This window comes from Myotis davidii, unplaced genomic scaffold (assembly GCF_000327345.1).
Source record: "Myotis davidii unplaced genomic scaffold, ASM32734v1 scaffold243, whole genome shotgun sequence".
Taxonomy (NCBI): domain Eukaryota; kingdom Metazoa; phylum Chordata; class Mammalia; order Chiroptera; family Vespertilionidae; genus Myotis; species Myotis davidii.
Genome location: NW_006295183.1, coordinates 1755582 through 1768229, shown reverse-complemented (window position 1 = coordinate 1768229; position 12648 = coordinate 1755582). Strand labels below are relative to the sequence as shown.

Sequence of the window (12648 nt, the reverse complement as noted above, 5' to 3'; positions counted from 1 at the left end):
CCTCCACCCCCCCACACCCAGCCCCGCCCCATCTGCCTGGAAAATGGCATGCCCAGCGCCCCACACAGGCCACTGCTTTGCTCTCCATGGAACACAGATGACAGAGCCTCCACAGAAAATCCAAAGGCCCAACTCACCAACAGTGAGCTGAAGGCTTTCATGAACCCTCCCCTGAGAGCAAGTGGCACAATCGCGGCCTTGGGTCCCCATAACCCCGCTGACTATAACTGTATGGCACAGCTTGTTGCCACCTTCGCCCTGAGGCCCAGTTTACACAGCACAAGTCGGGAAAGAAACCTCACCCTCCAATGCCAGTCACCTTGTATACATATTTTCTTCTGTTTTCACAAGACCATGTGAGGCCATTCGTAGATGAGGAAAACTGAGGCTCAGAGAAGCTCAACTCTGGGCAGGGAGCCAAGCCCGACTCTCTGTGGCCCCCAAACCCAGTGGCTCTTCGTTGTATCATTCGCCCTCCCTGGTCTGTCCACCGAGGGGCTGGTCTGGGTCACGTCGTGGGCTCGAGAGAAGCCACCGCTCGGGACCCAGGCCGGAGTCCCCGCTGGGACTACAGCGGGGAGGAGGCCAAGCCCCCGGGCCGGTCGGGGAGGCAGGAGGACTTGCCTGTGCTCCAAACTCAGGGTCATTTTTGTTGCTAATCCTCACCCAAGGGTATTTTTTCCCATTGATTTTTTTTCCCAGGGGAGAGTGTAAACACAGTCCCCCACTACCACAAATCACACTTGGGAAAGTCGCAGGGGTCAGCACATCTGGGTTCCATGGGTAAGCCTCGCCCTGGGAAGCCACCTTCCTGACCATGGCACCTCCAGGTAAGTACCCCATTGATGTTTTAAAGAGCGGAAGGCTGGGAGGAGGAGAGAAAGAGAGAAACATCGATGTGTGAGAGACACATTCATCTTCCTCTTCAGGATATCACACAGCCCCGGGGGGCTAACTGCACTGATATTCTGCCCACCCCTAACTGGCTGGGGCGGGGAGAGGGGTGGGAGGGGAAGGGCTGGAAGAGGCGGCCTCTCCCTAGGCCAGTGATGGCGAACCCTTTGAGCTCGGCGTGTCAGCGTTTTGAAAAACCCTAATTTAACTCTGGTGCCGTGTCACATATAGAAATTTTTTGATATTTGCAACCATAGTAAAACAAAGACTTACATTTTTGATATTTATTTTATATATTTAAATGCCATTTAACAAAGAAAAATCAACCAAAATGAGTTCAGAGGTGACACGCATGTCATAGGCTCACCATCACTGCCCTAGGAGAACTGCTCACTTGTTTGAGACCCAAAAGGCAAGACCACCCTTCAAGAAATTCTGCTTTGGTGGAGGCAGAATGCCAATCTGTGGGCTTTTCTGGGCACCTGAGCCTGCAACCAATGCCAACTGTAAGGCCTGGCTCCCCTAACCCAGCACTCTGGGGGCTCCAATAGGCCCAATGCTTCTGGCCTTATTAACAAGAGGAATCTAGATACGCCCCCACACACCATTCCTCATGGCTGCTGCCCCTCACAGCAGGTGCGTGACAGCTCCCCCAGCCAATCAGGAAGGAGCATACTTTCCAATCCCATCTCAACTCCTGATCTGCCGAACAGGGAGGCCCGGAGGGTGCCAAGGGGAAGGACAGCTCCTGCCCAGGGTCCCTGCTCTGTCCCTGGCCACTGGGAAGACAGATAAGCTGGCCCAGTTCCCAAGTGAGTCCCTGCACTGGGAACGTGCTTCTCAGTGCTGCGCCCTTGTTCTCTGCCTTCCGGACTTGGGGACTCTGGAGTGTGAGGCTAAAGGTGGGGGGACTCCAAGCCACATGCTAAGCAGGATGTTTGTTACAGATACAAACCAAAGAGCATGTTATGGGCTAGAAGGCAGAATCCAACGACTTTCTAATGTAAAGAGGAAATGTCACAGAAATGTCCGGTTTGTTAGCAGCCTGCTTGGGGCCACAGGGGCTTGGGAGGACAAGTGGGGAGCTGGCGGCCTGCGTGATCTTTCCTCTGCCCTCTGAGGACTCAGGGAAAGGGCTTGAGGAGCACAACCTTCTCACACCTCCCTGGATCCACAGTGGTGGGTGGCCTGGCCCGCCACAGTGCACGGTGCTCCCAGCAGCCCCTGGAGCACTTGAGCCCACACCCCGACCCACAGCCTCTGGCTTCACCAAGTGAGACCAGAACTGGTCTTGATTGAGGTTCCAACAAGGTCTGCAGGGGAATCCATGCCCTCTGGGGGCCGTATGAGCTTGAGAGCATAAGATTCCAAGAACAGAAATAAGGACACTGTACATTTCTCCCATGGTTCTTTGTCCCCGGGAAATCCTAATCACAGATGCCAGGCTTCCTGGGAGGGGCAGCGGGGAATAAATGCGTATAAAATTACCAGGGCAGGAAAGCGGCCCAAAAAGATTAAACACTACAGCCTTTCCCTAACTTCCCCACAAATACCATGCACACTGTGCTGGACTGACTGTTCTGGGCACTCCAAATCTGCACCTCCCTATATCCTCCCACTCGGCCACATAACCCCCAAAGGCCCCCCACCTCTCAGACTGGGTCAGCTGTGTGACCAGCTGTGACCAACGGGATGTTAGCAAATGTGAAGCTGAGGCCTGGAAAAGCAATCATGCATCCTAGCTGGCGCTGCTGCCTTCTGCCATCACCATGAGGAGTGAATGCCCAGGCTAGCCTGCTGGTCCCAGAAGGAGGACGAGAGGCAAGAGAAAGAGAGATGAGTCACCTCCTCACCCTTCCCAGGGCTATCCTAGACCAGCCATTCCCCAGACACATCAGGAAGTCCAGCCAAGGTCAGCAGAGCCGCCTGGCCGACCACCCTACATGACTGAGCAGTCAGTGTAGACAGCTGCCTGCCACTGAGGTTTTGAGGTTGTTTGTTACACAGCATTGCTATGGCAATAGATAGCTGATACAACACAGTAGGTACTCAACATCTGTCATTTGGGTAAACAAGTTCCAATTTCATTTTGAACAAATTAATACAATATCAACAGTGCGAACTATGATACCTTCTATACAGGTTCTCTACAAAAATGTATCTTGCGCTGTGAATCGACCGCTCCATTAACCGTACAGGTGACGTCTAAAATAAAACAAAAAAGTGATTCACTAAGGCAGGCAAAGAGGAGGTCAGGAAGGCTTGAAGCATGCCTGTGCTCCCCCCGACTGTGCTCTATGCTGAATACAAGAATCGAGAAGCTCACACAGGCCCAGCTGTGTTCCTCCCTCAGCCTGCACCCTCCCCGGACCCGGAAGCTTGGTGGCCAGAGCAGCAGTGCTGGGGCCAGGGCTCGTCAGCAGCAGCCTCCTGCACAGGCGTGGAGAGCCTCGTGGGAGGGTGGGTTTAGGGCAGTGCTGCTCAGCAAAGCGGTGTCGAGTGCAAACTGTGGTGATAACCATGGACCTGAACAGGGTGCCTTTGCTTACGCAGGGGCATCTGACTGCCTGAGGCAGGGCCCAGAGAGGGGCCCAGGTGACATTGGGGGACTCTGGTATCAGAGCTTCAGGGTCTGGCTTTCTGGAGCCCCACAGGCTGCGAGCCCTGCCAACTGCTCCCCTTTCTCTCAGGCTGTGTGGAGGCCACTGCAGCCTTTGGACACAGGGAAGGACAGTGCCCAGCAGGAAGGAGGACACACTGACTCCGCCCATCTGTGCAGGTTGCTCACACTGCCCACAGATGACCCTTCCCTTTGTCCACAGTGTCCCACAGGGAAGCAGGAAGGGCCCTTACCCTGGACGCCAAGTGGGCAAACACTGCTGTCACTCAGCATGGTACACATGCACCCACAGCACCCAAGGCACCTGAGCCAGCAGGTCAGGGTGAGATTCAAAACCATGACCCAGGAATTTCCTAACCCTCTCTCCCTGTGCATCTATCTACCTGTCCATCGTCTTCCCTTCTATTTTCCCATTCTCTCCTTCCTTATCACTCTCCACTACCCATCTTCTGCTAGCTCCCCACACATCCATCTCTCTTTCTGTTCATCTTATGGGTCTCCTCCATGGGATATCCCGTTATACTCAGGTATGATAGATACCTTTCAGGTTTGCAAGTGACTACCCGCTCAGGAAAAGTCGGGTGAGCACAGGGCAAAGTGCCAATCTCAGATCCTCTAACCTGCATCATTTAGACAGACATTTGGGGGGATAGAAATTCAAATCACTCTGCTCATTATCTACATGGATTTGTAGATTGACAGCTATGGTTGCAAGTGCCCAACTCTTGATCAAACCACCCAAGTGGCTGCATCAGTGTAACTGGCTGTAGGGATCACTTTCTTTTTTTTTAGGGTAGGGGCGGGCGATGGGGGAGCGGGGTGAGGGGATGCCAGAGACGGGCGGGAGCTAGTAGGGTCGGGATGGGAGAAAACCTGGTGTAGGGGTCACTTCTTGGAGAGCCCCCACGGCCGGCCTTTTAGGTTGCACTTGCAGTTCTGAACCACAGGTGCCAATTGGATCTCCCCAGCCAGCCTTTCTCCTAAGAGACTCTGCCCTATTCACATTCCCGCTGATGGAAGAGGCCCAAGGAGCGGTGTGTGCTCCATGACTTTCCCAACACCTGATTGGCCCGGGGCTGGGCCCCTGACCCTAGCTGAGCCAATCAGATTTTTTTCTCTCAAGAATTGTGAAGTTTAGAGAGAGGTTCTCAAACACGCAAACAAACAAGGCGTGCATTAAAACCACCCAGGGAGCTTGATAAAACACAGATTGCTGGGCCCCATCTCCAGAATTTCTCATTTAGCAGGTCCAGGATGGGGCCAGAAAATGTGCCTTTCTAACAAGTCCTGGTCCAGGGCCACACTTTGAGAGGAACTGAGTTAAACGGTGGTGAGCCCAGGCATGGTTGGGTCATGAAGACTCAGGCTCACAGTGGTGTCATAGCAACTCCTTGACTAGCTGAGGCTGCTGGGGCAGGGGGCAGGGCGGGGGGGACGGTGCAGGGCCTCAGAGAGCTGCAGAACAGAGACCTCGGCCCAAGACAGAGAAGGCTGAGCAGCGCTGAAGGCCCAGGAGTGAGGCCTCCTTGCGAGGGCCCCCTTCCTGGCAGTCACAGAGCCCTCATCGGAAGACAGTGTTACGAAGGCTGAGCCCAAGCGTCTAAAGGTACCTGCGGACAAGTGCGCTGGTCCAGCATGGTGAGCTGCACGTATGTCTGCAGCGTGAGGCCCCATCGACAGGCATCACGGTACATCAGACCCTGCAGAAGGGAGAACACAGCAACTTACCTCAGCGTGCTCTATCTATGGGACTGTGGTCATTTGGTCACCGATAGCCATCTCGTAATGCCTACGTGGGCTGAAGTGGGGCCAGACATAAACCCAGAGTGGACAGAGACAGACACTGCAGTACTTGTAAGACAGCCCAGCAATAGCAGTAACGGGAGCCTATGGAAGGTCCGCAGGGAACATCCATTCAGTCACTCAACAATGTTCATTGAGCTCCTGGAGTCTGTTCTCCATCCGGCAGCCAACGTGAGCTTCTTAAACCTAAACCAGGTCTCGTCATCCCCTGCTCAGAACCTTCCAGGGGCTTCCCACTGAATTCTGAATGAAACCCGAAGCCCTTCCCAAGGCCCACAGAGCCCCAGACAACCACTTCCATCTTCTCGCGTCTCCTACCATTCTTCCTCTGGCTCAGGAACTTCCCAGCACACGAGCCTCCCTAGTGTCACCCGGATACCGAGCACATTCCCACCTCGGGGCCTCCGCACCTGCTATGCCCTGTCTGAAGGCACTTCCTCCAGGCATGTGCACTGCTCACTCCCCACTCTGTTTAGGTCTCTGCTCAAATGTCACCTAAGCAGAGAAGCCGTCCCCAGCTCTCCTGTGTGAAACAGAAGCCCCACCCCATCACGCTCTTCTGCCTGGAGATACAAAACACTTCATGCTGCATATGCCACTTACTAATAGTCTTACTCTTCCACGTTTTTTATTTTCTTTCTTGGCGTTAACTAATAAAACTCCATCTCTGGCCGAAATTGGTTTGGCTCAGTGGATAGAGCGTCGGCCTGCAGACTGAAGGGTCCCAGGTTCGATTCCGGTCAAGGGCATGTACCTGGGTTGCGGGCGCATCCCCAGTGGGGGGTGTGCAGGAGGCAGCTGATCGATGTTTCTCTCTCATCGATGTTTCTAACTCTCTATCTCTCTCCCTTTCTCTCTGTAAAAAATCAATAAAATATATTTTTTAAAAAAAGCACTCCATCTCTGTATTCAGAACTGCAGGCTTCTATGAACCAGGAGGTCACCGTGTGGTTCCCTGGTCAGGACACATGGCTGGGTTGCAAGCGTGATCCCCATTAGGGGGCGTGCAGGAGGCGGCCAATCAATCATTCTCTCTCATGACTGATCTCTCTCTCTCTCCCTCTCTTCCTCTCTCAAATCAATAAAAATCTATTTTTAAACAAAAAAGAAAGAACACTACAGGCTCTTAACTTCGGATAAAAGAAAACCGCAGAAAGGTTGGGAGAAGCACTCCCTCTACCTTCTACATTAGAAAGCCAACTCAGATAGTGATGGACTGAGGCTTTTCACTAAACTACCAATCTTGGCCTTCCCCCCAGAGTGGAAACTTATGCAAAAATATCTAATTCTGTTATATTTGTTATTACAAAACTGTCATTTGAAATGCTCTTTGAACCAAGGATGCTCCCAGCTCTGAGCCTGGGATTATGCCCTAGGAACTATCACCATAATCCCTCAAGCCTGCAACTCCAGCTGTCTCAGTAACCCAGCCCTGGACCCTCCCGGTTTCCTAGAGAATGAGAATGTTTCTGAGGCTTTTCTGTGAGGCCCAGAGAGAAAGACTGGCATGCTGTCTCCTCCCACATGCACAGAGGTAAAAAGTCCATTCCTGTCTCTGGGATTCTTCATTCAAAGACTCTGAGAGTTCCTGCCTTATTTAAATAATATCCTTTTACCTGCTTTAGATTTCTTCATAGCTCCAATCACTACCTGCCATATCATACATTTAACTGTCTTCCGCCTCCCAAACCAGAATATTAGGGCCAGGAGAGCAGGCGCAGGCAACAACTAGTGGTTGAATGAATAACAGAAGAAGCACCTACGAAGTGCTCAGCAGTGTGCTATGTTCTAGCAAACAACAGGGAGCCAAATTAGACACAGTCCCTGCCCCAGTGGAACTCAAGAGTCTAAGAACCACACCAGGAGAGCTCACAGTGTTGCTAGAAATGAGGGGACCCTAGAGGCTCCTTCTAGTCCCAGGTTCAAACCTAGGTCTGTCATTTACCAGTGTGACACCTTGGCGACGTATTTCAGTTACAGCATCCTTGCCTGAACAAAGAAGGGGGTCATCCCGACATCAGGGGGCAGGCTCCCAGACCTCTTACAGGACAAGACTCCAGCCTTCACGTGCACACAGCCAGAGCAGAGCCTTCAGAAGGCGGAAGGAGAACCAGGGGTACAAGCACACTAGAGCCCCTGCTCGCTAGGTCCACCCTTGGGAAAGCCGATAGGAAGCCGCAGGGTGAGCCTGAGGCAGCCCCTGGGCATTGCCAAGCGCCACTCCAAATCAGAGGTTTACCAAGGAAACTGGTTACTTAGAGAGGACGGGTCCTGGGGAGGCCAGGCCTGGGGAGACCTGGTTTCTAATGGGTCTCTTCCAGGAGAGGGTGGGAGGAGAAGGAGCAGGAGGCAGACACCCCGGTAACCAAGGCTGACGCCTGAGATCGTCTGGGATCACTGACAGGAGGTCCTGGGCTCTGCACCTGCCCAGCCCAGTCTCCAAGATCTCTGACCTCAGAACACCTACATGCGGCCGCGGCCACTTTCCATTTATCTCCTCCTTCTCCGCCCCCAGCCCAGCTAAGAGCGTGGGGAATGCCTGGGCAGGGGGCGGGCTCAGGCACCACCAGTCACTCAAGAGGAAGCTGGTGGTTCACGTGGAAACAGCACACTCACCAGAGGATTGTGGCCACGGACATTTCTCCACTTGTGCACAGGCTCCGGAATCACCTGCAGGGAAAGGAAACATCAAAGGGCTGCTGCTCCTCTGAGCTGAGCTCTGTGAAATGAAAGCGGGTAAGTGTTGGGGAAGGGAGGGGAGGGAGAAAATGAAGGTGTGGGCATCCAGTTTGAGCTAAAATCGTTGAGCAACCTGCTGTGTGAGGCCATAACTCCATCTAAACACGGCTTCCTCACGTGACTTCCAGCAATGGCTTGAGGCAACACTATCCATCCCTGCACACAAGGGTAGGCACATGGCACCTCTGGCTGCCTTGGAGCTCCTGAAGGGCCAGGGAGGTTCTCTCAATCCCTCCTCTGTGTGCTCCATCCCAGCCCTCACTGCCGGCGTGTCCGGCTGGCAGAGGCGAGAGAAGCCCTGAGAGAAGCTACTTCAGGCGCTCCGGCTGCAAATCAAAGCGCCGCTTCCAGCTTGGGAACTCCCCCGGGACCTTGGCCACTTGCTGTGCCTCCATTTCCTCCCTCTGATCTCTGCACTGAGCACACTGACAGCTGAGAATCTTCATAGGTCAACGCCCAATCACTGAGCCACACAGGCTGGGCAAACCCTGTTTTAATAGAAGTAAAAACAGAAAAGGAAAGAAGGAAAGCAAATGACCCTAAAGTTTAAAAATTATAGGGTCTGCGGGGGAAAAAAAAAAGCCATACATAGAAGATCACACCACTAAAATCTACAAGGAAAAGGGGTCGTGTCAGGTCAGGGTCTTGGTGTAGAGATTATTCTCAGTCACTGGGCTGTAAATAAACTAGAAATTGTGTTAGCTGGCTATGCATGGTGGTGCTCCCTGCATGCTCGGACGTACACTGTAACATCCCAGCCACGCTCAATAGTCTGCCTTCTTTCACATGTAAGCTCTTCCTAACCAGACTGTGCGGAGCTCTGCCCCTGCACTGTCCAATACCGTGGCCATGAGCCAATGCAGCTATTAAAAAGTTGGAATCGGTCCAGCCGGTGTGGCTCAGCAGTTGAGCATCAACCCAGGAACCAAGAGGTCACTGGTTCGATTCCTGGTCAGAGCACACGCCCAGGTTGAGGCTCAGTCCCCAGTAGGGGGCGTGCAGGAGGCAGCCGATCGATGATGTTCCTCTATTGATGTTTCTATCCCTCCCCCTTCCTCTCTCTAAAAATCAACAAAAACATATTTAAAAAAGAATAAGTTGAAATGGGACTAGTTCAAATTGAGATATGCTGGAAATATAAAATACATTCCAGACTTCAAAGACTTAGTATGAAAGACAGAATGCAAAATAGCTCATTGATGATTTTTATACTGATTACCTGTTGGAGTGATAACATCTGGAATGTATAATGTTAAATAAAATATTCCTTTTGGGTTTTTTTTTTAGCAAGGCTATTAGGAAGTTTACATTCTACATGTGGCTTGCGTTTGTGGCTCGCATTGTATTTCTACTGGGCAGGGTTGGTCCACACCCCGTGAATTACTCCGTCATGCTCAGGAACCTGCTGGGGAGGCCGTACCTCGATGTCTGTTGTGTTGGCGAAGAACTCCAGGCATGTCGTCTTCCCGCTGGCTATATTGCCCTCAACACAGATCTGGCAAAAGACAAATGCACATTAGAACCAGGAATCAAGCCCCTGGGGGACTATCGGGAAGAATTTCTACAGAGGGGCCCAGGTAAACAGCCTAATTGGTTTAGCGCAAGACTTCCATGTGCACACAGAACTCCCTCCGCAGGAAACCCCCGAGGCCCCGCTGTTAGTAATAAAGAAACTGAGCCTCCCCTTCTGGGGCAGGCTCCGGGCCCACCGCTGGGGGCCACCAGACCACTGCCCTCCAGGACAGACCCGCCCTTATGTCAACCCCTAGACCATACACAACTTGCCCCCTGCTACCCTAGCTCAGCCCTTCCCCAGCTCAACCCCTCAGACTATTAGATTTTAGGCCTGAATGTGCTGCCTTCTTAACCTCTGCTGGCTTTGGGATTAGAATATGTAGATGGTATCTAGAGCCTAACTGGCTGCTTCGTGCAAGAACACGTGCTCAGTCAGGGACTGGCAGGCAGGCACCGCTGGGGACTCTGGTTCCCGCAGGTCACAAGAGGAAACGGGAAGTCCCACCTACGAAAGAAGACACACTGGCCCTTGAGAACATCCCGGGGGCACAGCCAGTGAAGGACCCATCCTGCTGCACAATGACCTTTACACTCGGCTGGAGGCACCCAGAGAAATGTGGGCCATGTCAGTGACTTGCCCAAGGTCCCAGGCCTAGCAGGGGAAAGAGCTGGAACTCACACCCAGGCCTGGCGGACCCCTTCTCATGACCCCCGTGGGGTCTCAGCCACACCCGAAATAAAACGTGGGGCATAACTTGCCCCACCTCCTGTAAACGCTGTCAGTCAGCAAAGGTTTCCCCCTGCTGTGATCCCAAAAAGTACCCTCAGATGCCAGGCCACCCTCCAATCCCTGCTCCCTACCAGCTCCCTCCTTTGGAACGGGAAACCATAAAATGAACCCAAAGGAGTGCACAAAAGAGCAATTCCATTAGGGCACTAGTGGACTTGATTTTTCATTGTGCTTTTTCTTTTGTTTGTTAATCGAGGATATTTTTTCCATGGATTTTTAGAGAGAGTGGAAGGGAGAGAAAAACATCAATGTGAGAGAAACACATCATTTGGCTGCCTCCTGCCTGCACCCCAACCGGGGCCATGGATTGAACCTGCAACCCAGGGATGTGCCATTGACTGGGAATCCAATCCACAGCCCTCTGCTGCACAGGCTGATGCTCTGACCACTGAGCACACCAGCCAGAGCTTGTTCTTTAAAGGAAACTTTTCTTCTTCCTGAATATTTAAAAAGAGCTCAACTAAACATCACTCTATACAGACATTGTTTCTTTCTACAAAGAACATGTTGTTCAGATGAAACCTTCTTCTAAAAATACTTGTTCTAACTCCCATCATGAAATCCTCAAAGTTGGTAAATCTAAGGCCTTCGATTAATGACAGAGCAAGCAAGGCATGAAGAATCCCACAAAGTTCCCCTGTCACCGAGAAAGAAAGAGGAAGTCTTTCATTTTTCTTAAAAGTAGTATCTGAAAGTACTACAGGAGGAGAGCATGCCCATTGAAGAAAATAGAAAAACTTCATAAAGGAGAAAATGCCGTCTACACTCCACTAAGGGATGAACATCACAGCATTTCAGCATGCTTCAGACCCGGATTGCTTTCTACACACATTTCTCATCTTTGAGTCTTTCAACTGCTCACTGATGGCCTAGTATGTGCCAAGCACTGTGGACTCAGGAGCCAGTCCCAGCACCCACACGGCGCACAGTGAGTGTGAAGATGGAAGTTAGCAGGAGTTTAAAAGAGATTACAAGAAAAGACGTTCGCCATGCTGGGGGAGGATGTGGCCAGCCTGGCCCACCTCTCTGTCACGTGCCAAAGTTTACATGTTCCTTGTCAAAGTTCAACTTCCTGTGGTTACAATTAACACTGTGATGCACCACCTAGCCTAATTTTTCAATAACAACATTTAATCTTTCCTGAATAGAAGCTAAGCATTCTTGCAGAGTGAAATACTGAGACCCAAAAGGAGAAAATAAAAATCACTCATGATTCCAGAGATAACGGCCATTCCGATGTTTTATCAGAACCAAACAGGCTCAGGCTAGGGCTTCGAAGCCCCCGCCGGAACCAAAAGACCCTGAGAAATAGGCAGTAAAAAGGAAACTTGCCCAAATGTCCAACAACTGGTAGGTAAAGTGTGGTACATCCACACAATCGAATACTATTTGGCAATAAAGAGGAATGAAGGACTGATACATGCTACAACGTGGATGTGCCTCACAACAAGCTAAGTGAAAGGAGCTGGACACAAAAGACTGAATGCTGTATGATTCCCTTCTATCAGAAACTAGTGAACCGGTGCACGGATTCATGCACACTGAAAGGAAATTAATCTGAAGGTGGCCAGTAGGCGGGACTGGGCAGGACAGGCCGGACACGCCCTGGAGCCAACCTCTCTCGATCCCTCCCCAGCGTCTGCGGAGTGAGCAGGGTCTCTCCGGCAGCAGGTGGGGTCCCTCAGCCTGGCCTGTAGGGATCGGGCCCAAAACTGGCTTTCCGACATTGCCCACCCCTCCCTGAGGGGTCCCCAAGTGAGAGAGGGCACTCTGCAAAGTTACTACCATACAGGGCGTGGAATGCAAACAGGGTGTGCAGTAAACCAGTTTCGGGCCCACAGTGCCCCAGCAACAACATAACCCACGGCCAAAGGTGGAATCACAGGCCCCCACAAGGAATCAGGCTCCCTCCTCTCTGGTTTCGGGGTGCATCGCCTGAGAAATGCTGCTGCCAAGGCACTGCGGCTCAGCAGCTCCTGCATTGAGCGTCTGCCCCCTGGTGGTCAGTGCGCATCATAGCGACCAGTCGGATGGTCGGACACTCAGCATATTGGCCTTTTATATAGAGAGATGTTCAGAAAAGCAAATCCACAGAGAGGAAGTAGATTAGTGGTTGCCTGGGGCTGGGGAAGGGACTACGAATGGGCAGGAGGTTTCTTTTCCTAGGGATAGAAATATTCTAAAATTAGATTGTGGTGATGTTGCACAACTCTGTAAATTTACTAAAATTCACTGAATTGTACACTTAAAATGGGTGAATTTGGGGGTATGTAAATTAAACTCACTA

At 51.8% G+C, this 12648-nt stretch overlaps 1 protein-coding gene across 1 annotated transcript in view; it reads right to left on the bottom strand.

Moving 5' to 3' along the window:
• The window catches only part of TK2 (thymidine kinase 2, mitochondrial), a 15000-nt gene extending 5448 nt beyond the window's left edge, over positions 1 to 9552 (bottom strand). Inside the window, exons 1-4 of the mRNA XM_015567885.1 lie at positions 9477 to 9552; positions 7934 to 8036; positions 5125 to 5214; positions 3026 to 3099 (exon numbers count right to left, since the gene is read on the bottom strand). Coding sequence (XP_015423371.1) covers positions 3026 to 3099; positions 5125 to 5208 — 158 coding nt within the window. The 5' untranslated portion in view covers positions 5209 to 5214; positions 7934 to 8036; positions 9477 to 9552. The remainder of the gene's footprint in view (positions 1 to 3025; positions 3100 to 5124; positions 5215 to 7933; positions 8037 to 9476) is intronic.
• Positions 9553 to 12648: the final 3096 nt, after the last annotated feature.